Source organism: Monodelphis domestica, chromosome 2 (genome assembly GCF_027887165.1).
Source record: "Monodelphis domestica isolate mMonDom1 chromosome 2, mMonDom1.pri, whole genome shotgun sequence".
NCBI lineage: Eukaryota > Metazoa > Chordata > Mammalia > Didelphimorphia > Didelphidae > Monodelphis > Monodelphis domestica.
The window spans coordinates 426,657,633-426,677,302 of record NC_077228.1 but is presented as its reverse complement, the minus strand read 5'-3'; the positions used below and the strand labels follow the sequence as shown (position 1 = coordinate 426,677,302).

Here is a 19,670-nt window from a genome sequence, read left to right as displayed (position 1 = left end):
TAAAATAGATGATAGTAACCAATTCAGTTTATTAACCGGGAATATTTTTGGCCACCAGATGGAGTACTTGAACAGTATTTCCAACAAAATGTTTAAAAAAGCAATAAGTAATCTATATAAAATGTAATATATAAATGGGTTATTTTTGTTTTGTGCATATACATATATTACATAAATTTGTAGCAAGAACTACATGGGTACAAAATGTTCTAAAACTTCCAAAACTTAAATGGAGGAAGTGTACCTGAATAAACTTTTCTTTTAAATATGAAACTTGTTATGATGGTACATGCTGAGAGCCTAATTCAGGAACTTCTAGTTCTTCCCCAGAGTAAAGACTGTTGTACTGATATATGATCTCAAATAATATCTATAGAGATAAGGCTTAAAAGGTTTACTTGACTTCATGTCTTGCACTAATATGGGTAGATTTGATCAATCACTGAATTAGATGATTGCTGACTAAATTTGATGATGCGGTCAATCGTAATAGTCAGTAGATCATACTTTTTGAATCGTGGTTTTCTTGTATTCTTTTTTTGTTCATAGAGAATCTATAGCTTCTAATAAATACAAATCTAGATCCCTGATGGATGTTTGGTTGGTGTTTGCCTGTGCCTGTGTGTGTATATGTGTGTATGAATGGAAGTAGGGGTAATAAAGAAATTTACTGAAAATGGTTTTATTTTCAATGGGAAGGATAGATTTGTTTGTTTGTTTGTTTTTAATTTTAGGAGAGTTAACAAGAGTCAATAGCCAGGGACAAAGTCCTGGAGAGGCAGAAACAAGAAAAGGGAAATAAATTCAAAGATATAGTGAAGCTTAGAGAGAGATAATGAAATTGAGTGCAATATCATTATTCACGAATACCATTATATGTCTAGCTTGCCTTTTACACTACTTCAGATCTTTCATGGTTCACAGAAAGCTTCAAGATTCAGTAATATTAAGAAAGCTGGCAGTTGAGATTTTACCTAAAGCCCAAATTTTCTGATGTTTGTCACTATACATTTATTACCTTTACGTGCATTTCAGTATATGCAATAATTTATTTGGACCCTTCTATCCCAACAATGTCAGGCATTTACTAAAAAAAAAAAACAATTTGGGTATTAAAAACATCTCATATTTTGGTTGATAAATAGTACAGAAAAATCTGACCTAAATTTAAAATGAGCAATAGAAGACATTATGGTATATATAATTTCATTATACTTAATAGAACTTGATTGAGCCTGCACAGTGTAAGGCATCATATAAATTCAGAACTATATTTCTGTACACTTTGGTAGATTTAGAACTGGAAGCAACCTTAGAGGTCTTTTGGGTCCAATCTTTTAGTGATAATAAACAGAAGCCCAGAGAGATGAAGTGATAGGTACTAAGTGGCAGAGACATTATTTGAAACATGGCCTTCCTTTACTCCAGTATGTAAAATATGGACTGAACACAGGAACTTTAGTTTAAAAAACTAATTCATAAAGTGTGAAAAAGTGAAATAAATTCTAAGTTCCACCTCTGAAAGTATTTTAATATAGTCCAAATTGCTAAAAAACATTCATATTACCAGAGTACTATAGTGAAATTAAGCAAATTCAGTTGTGCTGAGATTAGGAAGAAAATTATTTGATACATTAAAATTAAATGTAATAAAAATATTGTGTATTTATATGAAGAGATCATAATTCACTGCTTTATCTCAGTGGTAAAAATGTAATACATTAGGGTATACTGGGATATCTGTGAATACTCACTAATATTTAAACAATACCATTTATGCAATGGCATGCTAATTAAGGCTTTTTAAAGCCAGAAAGAATTCTTTTAACAGATATTCAAATATCCAGCCCTTTTTTGTTGTTGTTGCTGTATCATTTCTTCATAACCCGAGATCTTCTTGGGGGACAGGTGGGGGGAACCTGAAGGATTTTTAAACAATAAACCAGGTTATATAAGTAAAGCAAAGTTCTCATTTAACAAACAATGTTACTTTAAAACTCATTTTTCTCAATTGATACTAGAAATAATAAAGATTCAAAAGGAAGTCAACAAATCTAACACAAAATGGGATTATTTCAAAAGATTACAAATTTTACTGGCAAAAATGAAAGGGGTCAGATTCTTCCAGAATACCTAAAACGAATGACAGGACTGCCACCATGTGTTTAAAGGCCACATTACAAAAGAATAATACCATGCTCTTTCCCAACTTTTTAACACATTTATCTAAGGATATTATTGCCAGACTTTTAACTTCCCAAGTGTAAACAGACACAATGGGATAGCTTTGAGATTCTCCAATTTTAACTTTTTAACACCCTTCTTTTCCCAATCAATTTCCACAAAATGGTCTGTTGTGGGGAACTGTTATTGGCTACTGGGATTCTGTGCACATATGTACTTACTAGCAAGGTGTTAAACAAAAATAGCAATTATATAGATGGTTTCTAGATACAAATCAAAACAAACATCCATCTTTTGCCTTGAGAAGTAGTATTTGAGAAACAAAACTTTCATTCCCCCTAAATATTTGATTATTTGTCTCTGTTCTTCCCTTTGCTAATATAGAGAATTTCAGTATAATTCCTTCAAATAAAATTTAAGTTTCAATAGGATTATAACTCACATTTGAGAGGAAAAAAAACTATAACATTAAATTTCCAGAAAAGGGGTTATTTTGTTTCAGGAGAGATTTGAGTAGTTTATTTTACCCAATTAAGAGTCCTTCAGAATAATGACACATTCATATACATATATATGAACATTTTTTTCAGAAACATATATAATACATTTTTCTTTTAAAATACCAGCTGGACAGGTATTTATTTACAAAAATATTCCATTATTTTAACCCTTTGTTGTGATAACATAGTTAAATTACATCAATGTAAGATAATTATGATGTCTAACACATTTCAGTGTTTGTAACAATATGATTGTAGTTTATATGAAACTATACAGACAAATGGATATGCAACCTTATTTGAAATGCATATTCCAATAATTTCCTTCAAGACAGCAACTGGGGCTCAGCAAGACCAACTAAATAAGAAACTTCAGTGAAGTAAAAAAATCTGCACGTACAGTCTAAGGTATCCAGAAGCTAGAACTCTACTTTAAGCATGCTTACCCAGTGAATGGGCTAAGGTAGAAAAACTTACTTTTGTTCTTTACCATATTATGTTTTGGTGGTGCTTTTACAATGAGGCAGTAGCATAACTGGAAAGCAGGATGTTTCTCTTACTTATATTTAGTAGAGGTCAAGACTAAAGTAATATAGTACTGTTTATTTACAAAGAAAAAAATGGATATACTTAAAACACAATATACCCACTTGCATTGCCTTCTTTTATGTTTATTTTCACTTTTCAACATGCATATTTTCAGATGAATGTTTTCACCAGTCATAATGAAAGTACAATTTAAAAACCTAAAATTTCAAATGAACACTATTCTATCACAATAACTTGTTCCTATTTTAAGTGCTTGAGCCAAAAAACCCCACCAAATTAATACTGTTTTACTCATAACCTATACACTATACATTTTTATCAATTATTATCCTCACAGAAAAAAATACTGGCCTAACTGACATTTATTATTCCTCTGAGATGTAGTCAAATCAGAAAAGTATCCTTACTTGCTGGCTTGGAATATCATACATGAAGGAAACTAGGATGTACACATGGGTTTGTGGAGATGAGAGACAAATAGCTACAGGATAGTTTAGTAAACTATTTTACTAGTAGAAAGCAAAGTTATGATCTTTTGAACTGGGAACAGATTAAAGTAGATTAGTTCTCTTGAAAAAAGTACTGTAGGCTTTATAATTTTTAATTTTCTTTTCCAAAACAATTAATTTCTGTCTACAGTATCTGATACTTCTATGGGGGTAAAGTTTTATATCCATAGGGAAAATGATCCATAGTCACCCTTCATAAGAAATCATTCAGGGTCAGGAAAAGTTCAATTAACAAAAGTTGTAAATGAACAAATATAATTGTTATACCCATTTTAAAAATCTAAAATATCTACCAGTTTCAACATATGAGCAATGAATTTCAACCAAGGTGAATAAACAAACTAGTGAGTTAAAAAAAAAAAAGCACATCAGTCACAGAAGTGCCATGCTTTCCAAAATCAAAATTTGAAAAAAATTTACACAGTAATACTGATTAGTAAATATCAAACGGAAATAACAAATTCTATCAACTATAAAAGAAATTTCTTGATAGACAAAAATACATAAACTCTCTTTTAGTTTTTGGAAATTTATTTTAAAATGCTGAAGAAAATACCTGAAAAACTATTTATATTTAATATATATATATATATATTTAAAACAAAAGTTATGGTATGCATCCAATAGCAAGCTGCAGCTATTGAGAACAATTTTGCAACTATGTTTGTGGGTATTTCCCCTTCCTTCCCTCCCCTCCCCCAAACGTAATAATTGAGAACGTTGAAAAGAAGGGTTACAAGACCTATGATATTATCCTGCCAAATGTGTGAAAGATTTCTAGTGAAGTATGGTAAATTTTTAATTACTTGTATCTCGATATGAGATACGAATATATTTCTTATTATAAGCGTATAACATAACTTTTTGTATGGATAATATACATACTTTTTAAGTACTCTGACTTAAACTTAACAAGTTCATCTTTTCTTAAATTAAAATTACATATATAAAAATTTCATTTGAAAACTAAAAGTATATTCTTTAGCAGTATGTATAAATATAACATTATTACTGTATGATCTTGAAACAAATCTGAAAGTGTTGCAATAATTTAAGACTGAGAATGCTGACATACAGCAAATGGTTTTATATATATATGTATATATATATATTTATATTTAAATATATATTTTATCCTTGAAAAACTTCCTCTCAAAGGTTTTTTAAACTCGTAATCATCTAATTTTTAAAAGTAAACCTAGACTCATTGCTATGATTTTGGTGTGTTATACACATGTACTATTTTATTTGAACTAGGAAATGTGGAAAAATCAAATTATAATAAAAAGTTTCATTTCTTTAAAAAGTGCAGAAAAAAATTCAAGTTTAAATTCAGGTAATATCAGTGCTTTTTATTAAGCAAAAAAAAAAGTTAATAGAAGTCTCTGCCACAAAAAAAAAAAAAAACCTACCTTTGGATATAGCTTTCTAATTTGTCATATGAAAAGTGTCTTGAGCAAACATAAATGGAAATACAATACAAATCAGATAAAACCTTGAAATCTATGGTGTTGTCCAAATAATCACCCTCTTCCCCAACCCAACCTTGCTATTTAAACATATGGAACACTTTCAGACTTGTTGGAAACACACATGTATTTACATCAAGTAACATTAAAAAGAATCTACAATTTGGTAGAATTAAAAAAAAGCTTCAATTGAAAGCACTGAATGCAATTAAATGTAATAAGCTACATATAACAGATAAATAGCAGCAGTTTTTTGAACTCCCAACAAAAAGGAAATTAAGAGAATTTAATAATAGCTCCATTGTATCTTCATTTATCTCTCCCCAAAACATTAATTTTTTTTCTATGACCAAAATGCAAATCAAGGAGATTATGATACCCCTCTTTCCAAACATCATACAGACATACTACACAAGATTCTTCAAATATCAGAAAATACAATAAGAGAGTTGTCTCACAAATTCCTTTCCAAGCATATATGTGTATTAAAAATACACAGACATATATGTATGTACACACACAGACATACATACATGTCTTTGTGTGAATTTTAGTTTAGAAAAATGAGATGAATTGGGTAATACATGGAGAAACCATTTGCTTTTTGACATATTAAACAATTAATACTTCAATGATGTGAAAGTTAGAACAAATAAGACAAAGAATAATATTAAGGAAAAGATGAAAGAAGTGCACTAAACACTTTTAATATTCTGATTCTTTGCTTTTAACATGAAGTCTTATACATATCCCCTGACTTTTTTCCATGGCTTGCTGGTGACTTTTTACATTTTTTTTAAGAGAAAAAAAAGAAAAGTAAAGTTGTACTTCTCAAAAGAGAATCACCTTCTGTAGGATATTCAATAAAGAACTGTTATCATTATTGTAGTCTTTTTTTTCTTACTGAAGATTAAGTAGAACAAAAAACATCTTTTTCTGTAAGATAATTGTTAAAGAACTGTGACCATGACAACAGGTTGTCTCCCCCATCAAAAACTGAAGAAAATCCCTGAAAAAGTTCCAATATTATGTTTAAAATGAATTTAGCTTTCTAATCTTAAAGTTAATTTTTAATTTGCCATCTTAACAATGACAAAAAATTTAATGAAGAAAAAATGTCAAACATAACAACGTCTTTCTATATTAGTTATGTAAAATTTAACAAATTTCCCTCATTTGTAGTAAATAAAACAATTAATAGTTTATTTTATATATGATGGGTAATCTAAAATAATTGATAGACATAAAATAATCCTGTGGCATATTAAATGGTTGTACTAATACAATCCACAAGGTGAAAACATAAAATATTTTTCTTAGTGCTTCCCATCAACTTTTCCAAATCTGTTAACGTTTTCCATGGTGTATGTTGAACTGTTTTTTAAAAGAGTTATTAAATATCTTCTATGATAACATAGCACAGAATGGTAGGATATAGGAATATGATACAAATAAAGCAATTTGTGAATTATTACATTTTCATCATAGAGATGTTAATTAAATAAAATAACAAGTTAATTACCCGAGCTATTTTCAAATTCTAAAAAGTTTTCTTCAGAAATAGGCTGCTGCTGTTTTTAAATTGGTTTGATCAACTTTTATATTATGTCTTTGTCAAATATTTTAAAACCAACCTGAATGTAAACATTTTTGTCCAGTAGTGCACTTTTTTGTGAGATGTAAACATAAAAGTTTCATTATGAAATGGTTAGAGGGGGAAAAATCTATCACAAACCCTATAAAGTTAAGGTGTTGGAAGTATACCTTAATGACCCTAAAGGAGAAAAAAAAATCATGTATACTATCAAGTTGTGCTCTATTTCTTAAAGAAAAAACAAGACAATAATTACTTACAGAACAAAATATTTTAATTTTATGAACATTAATTTTAGTGCTCCTATTATGTACTTCTCTTTAACTGCTTTAACACAGCAGTTGAGAATCTCACTGTATTAAGTTTGATTTAATGATGTGAGATTGCTTCCAAATCTAATCAGTCAATTCTTTTCAGTTCTTAACACTATACTGGGAAATCAGTTCTTAAATTTTCATTGCAGGTCTTATTTGGTATGAGACCCTAGTACAGGAAATAATAATAATTTAGTTTCCAAAAAGTACATTTTCTTCTCTTTTGGCTCATTAAAATTTTGAAAGGACATTGACAGATTTATAATATATTAATTCTACAGAAAATAGGTCATCAGATAGATTCATATATAGTTAATTATTGACACTAGATGCTTGGTATTTTCATTGTGATAGTATGTGCAGTAAGTTTTAACTGGCTCATCACCTGAGTGTACTGATAGCAAATAAAGCCTCACCCCCCCCCCCAATTATGGAGCTGCACATTTTACTGAAATAATGAAACCATGTTAGCAATTTTAATTAAATAGATGCAAAGGTACATTTGGTTAAACATTTTATAAAAAATTCAAGCATAAATTAAAACCTTAGCCAATTTTAACATTTTACAAATTTAACCAATTAACTTTTTTTGGTCAAAACTACTGTTAGCTGAATTAATGAGAACAAAAACAACAGACACTGAAGTATTCTCCTCACCACAATGGAGGTTTTTCACTTTTCACACTGCATAGCCATTTTACATAAAAATTTCCAGAAATGAGTTCATTCATGTTCTCTTCACTTTTCCATAAAAAGTGATTCATCTCCTTGTTTTATATTTGACAGAATATGGTCTGAATACAGAATACAACCACAAAGATCCAAGAATAGCCCATTCATAGGTAAACTATGTTTGTTTTCATTATCAGTAGTCAATACTTTAATTTTGTCTCACCAGTTGGTAGTAGTTTAACTCCTCTTCACTAATGATAATGATGATCCACTTGAGGAAAGGGGAAGTTCATGACAGCTGTTAATAGTTCAGTTCAATGATGCAAATATGACTGTTCTAGTTCCAGAATCCCTGATTTACTGCCTCTCCTTAAAAGAAACTCAGCAGTGATGGCTGATACATGAGCACAAAACCTCCAGGCATGTGAAATTTTAGTAAAGGACTGATCCATGACTGCCACTGCCATTTTGTGCCAATTTTCTCTTTTCCTCTTCATGTGTCCTCTGTGACCTGTTCAATTCTCAAGCTGTTAATTCATGGCTGAGACACACATGAATACTCCAGTTGTATGTGTGTGAATTTTAAATACAATACTCCTCAGTTAAAGACACATGACTGAGGTAAAACAGTGCATGATTGTGCTAGGAAAGAACAATATCCAGTGGTGAATACTCCTTCAATTCTGTCTTAAAAGAAATTAATGGAAAGAAAAAAGGGGTCTTCCCCCCCTTCCAGACAAAGTTGAATATTACTGGATTCTGGCTTTCAAAACTGGTACCACTTTTTATCTTTGTACTTCAACATCATCTAAAGAGAGAAAGAGAGAAAAATTATACACATACACACACACACACACACATATGCACACTGAGAAAATGGACAGTAATAAAAATTTCAACCTGCAATTTGTTTCTTTATTTTTGTTAGTATTAACATCATTGCAAGTAAAAAGTATCAAAGCAACCCACCTAAAACTTTAAACAGTTGTATTCACATTTAGAATGGTCAGTTTGGTTTAAAAAAATGGAAAACTCATTTAAGATGCTGGCTTGAGATAGCACTGAAATTGCTTATATTTGATATAAACACTTTTAAACTCACCTGTACTTTAAAGATCAGAAGAAAGAGGGAGTTAGTAAGATTGACATAGGAGATGGATGCCAGTGTACTTTTACAGATTAGAAAAGTAGTCATCTTGACTGGGAAGAAAATATAAGATTTTGTACAAATCATGGAAAATGAGATCTTATGTTGTCTTCATCTTTTGTCTTTTAATCATAAGAAGATTAATGTATAAACATTTGTAAGAAATCATCACAAATAAAGCAGTTCATTCTGGGTCATGTCAGAAAGAAGATTGGGTATTCTGGGATTAGGGTGCTAACTCATATAATTCAACTAATTATTTAATTAAGGAGATACTTGGAGGGAATAGGTCTGAAAAGAGGGGCTTTTCAATACAAACTATATAATAAACAAAAATACCTTTAAGTCTCTTAAAAAAAGGCTGATCATGGTAGTTGGAAAAAGTAACAACTTAAGACCTCCCCCTTAACTCCAACTTCTCCAATGTACTTAAAGGAGGTTTGGTTTCACAGAAATATACTTCATTAATATCTGGAATCAGAACTCTTTGAACTTTCTATTTCCAAACTCCTAGTAGCTTCAAGGAACATGTGAACCTCCAGTCTTAGAGTATAACATAGGAATATTATGAGTAGAATATGTAAAAATTCCTGATTTTAAAGGAATAACTCTAACATGGTTGTAAATATTCCTGAAGTGAAAAATAACAATTTAAGTGTAAAATAAGCTTAATAAGGTATTAGGGGTAAATACCAGAAAAGCAAGCTGCCTTCTATGCACCAGAGAAATGTTTTCTACACAGGAAATGCCTGTTGATGATGTTTGTTTTCCCCAAATTATTTGTATTACCTTTGTATATATAATTTGTATATGCTTATTGTATACAGTCTGTCTAGCCCCTAAACCTCCCTCCTACCCCTATCTAAGAATTTCTTCAGGGCAGAGATTGTTTCATCTTTGATATTATATTACCAGGTCCTACTACAGTGCCTGGTTTGAACCCTGTGAGCTACATATTCATTAAGAGAACCACATGTTAACATTATCCATGTTTTAGTATATTTTTCTTTGCGGCAACGCTGAGGAAAAATGTATGATAAGAAAAGGCGAACAGTTTGTACAGTAAGAGCAAGGGATAACTTACAGCCTACAAGCTCCTTTGGTATCTAAGTCATATTAAGAGCATGAAAGGGCCCTAGCACATTGGCCAAGTTCACTCAAAAAAGATTTATAGGAGGACATGGCCAAAAGTCACACAGGATGAGGCATTAATGGACTGTAATCTGTGTCACTGGAAGTTGAAATCATAGAGCCACTGAAGTAAAAGGCAAGCACTAAAAGGATTACTTTCTACAATGAGAAATTGTGTTTTATTATTACAATGCTGAGTTTGGATTCTAAAATATAAGTTTTATAGGCCTAAGCTACCAGAACACTATCTGCTGACACATGAAAATGCTTTTGCATGAAGTCTGAGAATGCTGAAGGCATAGAATATTGGATATGGGAGGGATAAATAGATGGCTTGGCAAAACCCTCTCATTTTACAGATGAAAAAATTGAAGCTCAGAGTGCTTCTGTGTCTTTAGTTCCTATTAAGTTGGGCTAGTGAGTAGCATAGACATAACAATGTCCAGGATTTCCCGATACCTACTCCATGGCTCTTTCTACTTGAATAAATAGTCATCTGTTACATTCAGTAACAGAAAAAGCTTCATTTTTTTTTCCTTTAGTCAATATATTTTTGTTGGGCATACCTCATGAGCATGTTTAGAGAATGAATCTGCACTTGAGAGCATTGCAGCTGTCCTTTCTTCAAGATCACCAAGTTTCTGTCCTCTTTCATCCAGGGCTAACCTGGCTCTAGCCAATTCACCAACTACTCCAGATGCTGCTCCTTTAACACCTTCAATACCACCAGGACCAGGGATGTGTTGAGCAAGACTCCTGGAGGCTTTTCCAGATGCTGATTCTCCAACTGCATATATTCATTAATAAATTGGGAACAATTAAAAACAGAAAATTTTCTTTTCAATCAAAAGGACAAGCTATGTAAAATACTTGACACCATTTACATACAATTAAAAGGGTGTTACACATTAAATTAAATAAATATGTGAATATTCACTAATACTTTTCCCCCATATTCATGCAAATCCTTTATATCATCAAAATTATCCAGAGTAGATGTTCTGAAGTAAGTATACTAAAAAGGGCCTTTTGTTAAAAAGTTATTTAAGTATATTTATTTAAATATTTAAATAGTTATTTAAGTATATTTATTTAAGCATACAAAATTCAAGTTTCCTTAATTAATATGGATATTGGTGAGAAATTATAGAACAGTACAATTTTACTGAACTGCACAATTTCTCTGCTGAGGATTTATTTTACTTCCCATATTTTAGTCAAATCTATCAATTCATAATAAACTAGAGAATGTCCATAGAGATAAAGCACTCTTTCATATGTGGCTAGGCTAAAAGAACAGGATGTTTAGCTTAAGGAAAAGAAGATTCAAGAAGGATATGATAAATGTGATTAAATAGATGAGGGCTCTCAAGCAGAAGTGGATTTAAATGATTCCTGATTGGTGCCAGAGGACAGGACCAGAAGAAGAGATGAAAGTTACAGATAAAACTTTAGGCTTGATATTAGTAAAATTTCCTAACTATTAAGAAAATTTCTAAGGTATCTTTCTTAAACCATGCCTCATCCCCAAAGTGAACACAATACACTAGATATGATTTAATTGAGGCAGAGTATTGAGAGACTACTGCTTCCTTATTCCTGAAGGATTTCATACATTTAAATTTTTACACTGCTTAAATATTTCTTGTTTGTGAAATAATTTTCTAAAATAAAAATAATTAACTTACAGAGTTCTTCTCTGTCAAGGGATTGTGCGCCACCTCCAAACAAGCCTTTAAAAAATCCCCTGTTTGGTGCTTCAGGTGTTTCTACAGGAGTGAAGAGTTCACCTAACATTTCCTATGAAGCAAAAATATAATTGTTAAAAGGTAGATGAAAATTCCTAAAGTGAGAAAGAAAGCATTTCCAAAAAAAGCATCAGGGAATATTTTCAGTTTATTCTTATAATAATAATGTTCACTGGTATTTAAAATAGATTGTATAACTATGTAGTAATTAATGAATTGGATGAATAAAACTTTATTCAAGAAATATATTCCTAAAAATTGGCAACAAAGTATATTTCTATAAGCTGAATCATATTTTTCCATTAAACAGCATTATAAAACTTTCCAATAAATATGGATAATTACAGTCAGCTTAAGTTACAAACAAAATACAAACACTGTATTCAGACTGTATGAGAGTTAACTGGATGTAATGGAGAAGAGGCCTGGGAGTCAAATGTCTGAACCTAGGTTATACCAGAGATGACCATTTATTTAGAAGTTTTAGAGAACATTGGTGGTACAGAATAGAATATATGACTTCTGAGGCAATTTCTAATTGTGAATTTCCAAGATTATATGCTAATTCATTGTGTGATACTAAGATATAACTTCTCTCTATGCTACTTTCCATATATTACAAATGACGTTTCTAGAAATAAGCTTCTATTATTCTATCATTTATTTACCTAGGATTAGTGGCCATTGACATATACTAGAGATTCAATTTTTTATTCAAGGTGCAAAAATTCCTAATTATTTAGCTATCATCATTCAATTAGGAAATGAGAAAGGAATTTAAAAATAATAGGAGTCCATCTTAAAAGTAAAGTAAAAAAAAATAGTGTGATGTATTTTCCTAAGCTGTATCAGTGTAATATCATCACACTACTAGAAATAGGATGTATTTACATAACAATGCCTTAGCACTTCTTAAGGAGTGAGAATAAGTCTTTAATTTAGCTTGTCTTGAGAACCTGGTAAATAGGTCTGACCTCTCATCATCAACTACAACATCTGAGAATTTTTCCAAAGTGTCATTTTAATTGAGTGAGCAGAAATTGAGACAGCAAATTAAGACAAAAACAGCTATAGAAATATTAACTGAGAAAGAGCATTTTTTTCACTTTCTTAAGTCTGAATTTCTGTTTATTAGATTTCCATGAGAGTCAATCAAAAATGATAAAGCTTTCTAACTGCTATAATTCCAATACTAATACTGTTCTGTGAATATTTTGTTGCCAATTTCTAAAGTCAATATATATATATATGTACGTATATACATATGTATATATAGTATATCTTAATACAGTAGAACTAATTTTAAGGTTATACATTAATCTTTTCTAAGCACTATACCTCTTGGAAATAAGCATTATGTCTCTAAGTAATAACAACAATATTCATAATCTCACAAATTGCTATAATTCAATTTTAATTGAGAAATGTCTCCTTTCAAAATTTTTAGTTCTAAAAAGTCCTTTCCCCCAATAATTTCAGGTACATGATTCTGATATGGGTCTCACCCTGTGTGAGGTCCAAGGATCTACAGCACACTGGTAGTTTATCATTGCTATTCCCACCAGTATTTTGGAACTACTTTAAGGACAAAACAAAACTTATAGCATTTAAGGCTATTTTTGGCAACAGAAAATATGTTCTGAAATAATGGAAATAAATAACAGAGGTAGATAACCCAGAGGTAGAATCAACAGGGAGACAGATCACCTCATTGGTCTATTTGACAAGTGAATCTACTCTTCAACATCCCTGACAAGTGATCATCTAGGCCAGCATTGGCAAAGATATGGCATGTGTGCAGAGCCAGCACTCTGGGAGTTGCTTGGTTCTCCCTCATCCCAGAGATGGAGGACATTTTTTACATGTCCTGCTCCTCTGTCCAGCAGCCCAAAGCAAGCACTTTCTCCATCAGCTCTCTGCAGTAATGCAGGGCTCACAGACAGCTTGAATTTGCCCTTTGGGGGCTTGAACTTGGAGAAGGTTTTCCAAAGCTGATGTAGGCATTGATTGAATTCCTCTAAATGATGAGAAACTTACTCTCTACTAAACAGCTAATTTTATTTTCAGACAACTTTTGTTAGGAAGTTCTATCTGAAATTATGCCAAAAGAAATTTTAGAGCAACATTCAACAATTAGAAATAATTTTGTCCTCTGGGGCCAAGGAGATTAAATCTAATCTCTCTTTTATGATATTCTTCCAAATATTACAAGATAGCTACCATTTCCCCATAATCTCTGCCAACATGTTATCTTCTCCAGGTACTCTATCTCATATACATGCTGCTTTTGAATTCCCTGATGATCCTGTAAAATGGAGATTTGAACCCTGGACTACAATCCCCAGAAGTCCTTGGTATTTCCCAGAATTCCCTATAATCTCACCTGAGTTTCCACCTGGGCGAGATCACAATAAGTATTTAACTGGCGGTAACACCTGCCTTTCCCTTTTCTATACTCATGCTCTCTCTACTAGGCCATTGCAAGATGTAGTAAGTAAGCTTTGAATGAGCTAATCAGCCCTAGGCAAGTGTTTTTCTTATTTTGTTTTTCTTTATTCCTTGATTTCTAATAATCTTTAATAAACCTCATAAAATATAATATTTCTATTACTAGAGACTAAATTTAATTTTTACAGTTTTGGCTGACCATGTCTGATGTGATAAAATACCCTCAATCTTCTTAACTTCCCTAAACTTTTTCTCTACTATGACTATCCATAAGTTCAGCTTTTAATAGTTTATTTTGATCAGCTGTGGAGGGAACAACTGCCTAGCTAATTTTTTTAAGTCACATTTCTCCAAGGCTTTTCAGCAAAGCTTCTTGATTCAGCTCACTCCTGCTGCCTGCTCCTGCCTCCTGTTATCTGTTCCTGCCTCCATTGATCTGCTCCAGACCTGCTTGACCCAGATCGCTCACCTGGCCCAGTCCCAGCCCCAGCAACTCTGGCCAGATTGCTCATTGCCCTAGGCCCAGCCCCAGGACCCAGGCTGCTGGTAGGTTCCCCTTGTGTCTTCAGAATCAAAAACCAGCTGGTAAAAATGGGGGTGATCTTTCCTTAGGCTACAATTAGCCTCCATGTAGCAGGGGAGGGTGGGGTGTTGCTATTTCCATAATATGTGAAATTACTTTTGTTTCATTATTTCAACACACTCAGTCTTACATATAAGTCTTGTTTTTGATCTGTCCTCTAATATAAACAAATTTACAAAGTTCAGTCTTAGCTGTCCATTTCAGCTTTTTTTTTTCTTGTCTCTAGCAGTTTTCTTGATGCTTTTCCTCTGGGCTGGTTTAAAATCTTTTCCTCTGGGTTGCTTTTCCTCTGGGCTGGAAAGTTGTCTCAAACATTATGTGTCACTATTATTTCTTTGTGGTGTACTTTTATGTTAATCAGTTTTTGTTTTCATTTCTCAGCACTATCTGTTGTCTAATTATCTTCTATGTCTGTTACAGTGGTGTAGAATTTTTTCTGGTTTTGCGTGGGACAGTGAAATCATGAGTCTTTCCCTGCAACTTTTATAGCTGTTGGGGGTAGTAAGCAATACTTCATGTAGTTCAGTCCATTTTATGTCTGTAGCCAATTTTCTATTGAAATTTTTTAAGTATACTATGTCTCCTGGTTTGATGTTGTGCAAATTGTAATCCAGGGGTACTGTTTGTTGTATTAAGCTCATTTCATGCAACTCTTCTATTCTTGTTTGTAAAGCTTGTATATATTTTGTTAATTGACAGTTTCCACCTATCATTGCAATGTAAGCTGGTTTACATGTCCTTCCTTGCCAAATTGCGGGTCTATACAGCATCTCAAATGGAGAGATGTGCAAATCTCCACTGGGTCACGTTCTAAGATGGAACAGAACTAATGGCAGAATGTTTGTCCATTTTTGGTGTGTTTCTGCACAAAATTTTCCTATCAATGTTTTAATATCCTTATTTAATCTCTCCACTTGCCCTGAACTTTGGGGATGATATGGTGTGTGGTATATTGCTTATATTCCTAGATTTTTATAAATTTCATTTAATATTGACTGAAGTGACTTCCACGGTCTGAGTCCAATTTTCAGGGAATCCCAAATCTAGGTATGATTTCTTTTAATAGGATTTTGACCACAAATGCTATGTTGTTCTTTTTTGTAGGAAAAACTTCTAGCCATCTAGACAGTCTGTCTATGATGACAAGGCAATACTTAAACCCTTTGTCTTTTGGCATATTGATAAAATCTATCTGTATGCATTCAAATGGAGTATATGCTAAGGGACGACCTCCTAACCCTTTGGTTTTATAAACTCCCTGATTGAACTGCATACAAATTTTATGTTTTTGAGAAACTCTTATGGCATATGAGGACTTTCCTGGTGCAGCCCCAAATTGTCTCACTGAATCAATTACAGCTTGTGTTCCACAGTATCCTTGTGCGTGTATTGCATTGCACACGTGATAAAATAAATTTTTAGGCAGGATGGGCTTGCCTAGTTGTGAAAACCATATTCTTCTCATTTGTTTTGCTCCTAAGTTCTTTATCCATGATTGAATTTCCTGCTCATTATAGGCATTAGTTAGATTGTCCTGTTCAACTCCTACATACCCCCAATACAAACCTCCCATTATCCCCCATTTTTCCAATCCTCCATTTCCTTTCCCAATAAATATTACAGTTTTTGGCAAGCCAGCTAGGTTTTCCAATCTATTTTGTCAAGAATTTGGGAAAAAGAAGGCAATTGGAGTTTCAGAGAAGTTGGGCCTGCATAAATTTCAAAAGCCTGTGTGACTGTGAAAAGTAACCATTTTGATAGCAGTGTTGTATGAGAGAAGGTTAGCACTCCCCTTGATAAGGATGGAAGACGTCCTAGTGGCCTTTACAACACACATACGGTTAAGGCATTTCCACCTGCTCTGTGGCATCTAACCATATTACAACAGTTAGGAAAAATGGCTAACATTTAGGCAAAAGTTGGGCTAACTTAAATTTTCAATTTCTAGTTCTAATTAACTTCAATTCAATTTAACTCAATTTCTATTTCTAGTTAACTTCAATTCAATTTAATTCAATTCCTATTTCTAGTTAACTCAGGATTAGGTTTTGGTTGAGGCAAAAATTTAAGCTACAAGAAAAGTTTGGGAAAAATAAGAGATTATGTTTTATTGCATTGGAAAGAGAGAAGGGGAAAAGAGTAGATATTTATTTAAAACAACCCTCCTTTCTTAAAAAGGAAGTTACACTTGTGGGATCAAGCTGGGTCCTCTGCTTTGAGATACCTGTAGGCTTATGGCCCTCCTTAATCTCTCCTCTGCCAAAGTTGAAACCTATTTTCTCTTTCTCCTCTTGTTGGTTCCCTCTAAGCTGCTGGTTCTTTCTGAATCAATTTTCTATGATCCTGTTCTATGCTCTCTTTTTGCGATATGCAAGTTTTTTATGTAAGTTTGTTAGAGAATGACTATGGTTCTAGGTTGATTCAAGAAGTTACACAGGCCAAGTTCCCCACTGTGGTTGACTAATTCAGGAAGTAGTCTTACTTATTAACAAAGGTAATTGCTTTTAAGTAAAATAGGATAATCAATAGAGAACCACTCTTATACTAGGATTAAGGGATAACCCATGCAAAGACATGGAGTTGGAAGATGGTAAGCTTTGTACATATAACTATAGATATGTCATATTAGCTGGAACCCAAATCATTTTTGCTTTTATCTCATTTCCTCTTTATTACTACTTGTATTTATACTCCCTCACATGTCAGCCTCGAAGAGGTAGACTTCTACCTTATCAAGGTAAATGTCTTCACAAGTATCCTTGACTCCATCCCTTCTGGAAGTTTGCCTCAGGGGTCAATACTTCTCATCCTCAATATTTTCCCCTACTACCTATAGATATACTTAGGTTTTTCTCATTCTTGAAAAAACAACAAAAAACATTCCCTTGACAGTGCCACATCATCAAGCTACTGTCCTACATCTTACATCTATTTTTGTCAATCTCAGCTTCCTATAAATCAATTTCTTCATTGTCTGCTTACTTTAAAAACACTTACAACTAGGCTTCTGTACACACTACTCTAATCAAACTTTATTTTTAAAGTTACCAAGGATGTCTGAAGTCTTAAATCCAATAGCCTTGCCTCTATCCTCATCATTATTTACCAAACTACAGTTTATGGCATTATTAAACAATATCTCCTCCAAAATACTCGCTCCATTTTTTTCCCCCATGATACTAAAATTCTGATTACAGAGTCTATTTCTTATGTGAACTATCCAAATACTCTTTTATCAAACTCTATTGCTAGTTCACCATCTATTTCCCATCCCTAGGGTATGGGTGTCCCTCCAGGCTTGGTCTTATGTCTTCTTGTCTCAATAATCTTCCCCCTTTGAGCAATTTTGAACTATGCCTAAAGGGCTATAAAATATTGCATACCCTTTTACTCTGCAATATAAGGCTAGGCCCAAAGAGATAAAAAACAAAAATATTTACAGTAGCTTTTTTGGTGGTGGCAAAGAATTGGAAAATGAGGGGCATTGACTGAGCAAGTTGTGATATATGATTGTGATGGAATACTACTATGCTAGAAGAAACGATGAGTAGGATGTTCTAAAAAAAACATGGAAAGGTTTAAATGAACTGATTCAGAGTAATATGAGCAGAACCAGGAAAACAATGTATACAGTAACAGTAATACTGTACAATGGTCAACAGAGACTGATTTAGCTATTCTCAGTAATAGCTAAGACAATTTCAAAGGATTTATGACTAAAAATGACTAAAAAAAAACCTCCACAGGAAGAACTGATATTGTATGAATACAGAACAAAATATAATTATAAAAACTATCTTATATTTCTTGTTTGTTTTTCTTTTTTGTTTGCATTTTCTTTTACATGATCAGTATAGAAAAATACTTTGCATGATTGCACATGTACAGCCTACATCAAATTTCTTGCCAACTCAGGAAAGGGGAGGGAGGGAATTTGGAACTCAAAATTAAAAAAAAAAATGTTGAAAAAATTTTATAAGTATTTGGAGAAAATAAATTATTAAATTAAAAAAATTAATCTCTCCCTTGATCTCATCAACTCCCATGAATTAATAACTCTATGGAGATGATTCTTTAATATATCTTCCTTGTGAACTCTAATCCAGAAAAGTATCCCATTTTCAACACAAAATTCTAGTCTGCTCTATTCTCAAAACACAGTTCATCACCTTGCTACTCCAAACTTCTTTAATTTTTCTGGATGATCTACTTTTTGAACCATTTAGGTCCATAACCTTGGGGTTAATCTATATTTTTCTTGAAGTCTTTGTAGGATCTGATATCAAACACACTCTCCTCCTAGATTTTATCCCTTGAGTTTCTGTGACATTGTTTTTTTCTTGGTTCTCCTTCCTGTCTAACTGCCCATTCTCAAACTCCTTTAGTAGGTGTAAAGTTTAAATTAACTTCCCTGCCCATTTTTAGATTTAATCACCAAAAGTGTACACATTCCATTTAATCTTTAAGTGGGGGAAGTCTGTAACCCATTTGTGCGATAATGGGTGATGAATCAGAATTGACTAACTGATCCCTGTGCAGTCCTAAGCAAAACTATAGACTATACTTCATCCACATAAAAAAGTAGAGGAAGGCACAGGAAGTGATGCAAATAAGTGTTGTTAAAATGAGTTACAATTTCCTGTGAGGGGGAGTTCTCTCATTCTTCTGGAGTTTGAGTTGGAGGCTAGTGAAGAATCTGCTTATTGGACCTGAGACCTTAGCCTTGGTATGACTTCTTAAATCTCTCCCTGTGGACTGACACATGGTGAGTGAAAGAGTTGACTCCTTTCCTGGATTTTCTGAAGGGACTAGCCTCAGGAGA

At 32.6% G+C, this 19,670-nt stretch overlaps 1 protein-coding gene and 1 pseudogene across 4 annotated transcripts in view; one reads left to right on the top strand and one right to left on the bottom strand.

Moving 5' to 3' along the window:
• Positions 1–2,672: 2,672 nt before the first annotated feature.
• Positions 2,673–19,670, bottom strand: part of STXBP5 (syntaxin binding protein 5) — a 213,840-nt gene continuing 196,842 nt past the window's right edge. For all 4 annotated transcript variants that reach the window (XM_056818911.1, XM_056818912.1, XM_003340397.4 and 1 more), the window contains 3 exons: positions 11,758–11,869; positions 10,636–10,856; positions 2,673–8,599 (listed from right to left, as the gene is read on the bottom strand). In XM_056818911.1, coding sequence (XP_056674889.1) covers positions 8,558–8,599; positions 10,636–10,856; positions 11,758–11,869 — 375 coding nt within the window. In that variant the 3' untranslated portion in view covers positions 2,673–8,557. The remainder of the gene's footprint in view (positions 8,600–10,635; positions 10,857–11,757; positions 11,870–19,670) is intronic.
• LOC130457815 (U6atac minor spliceosomal RNA) lies at positions 16,612–16,731 on the top strand (annotated as a pseudogene).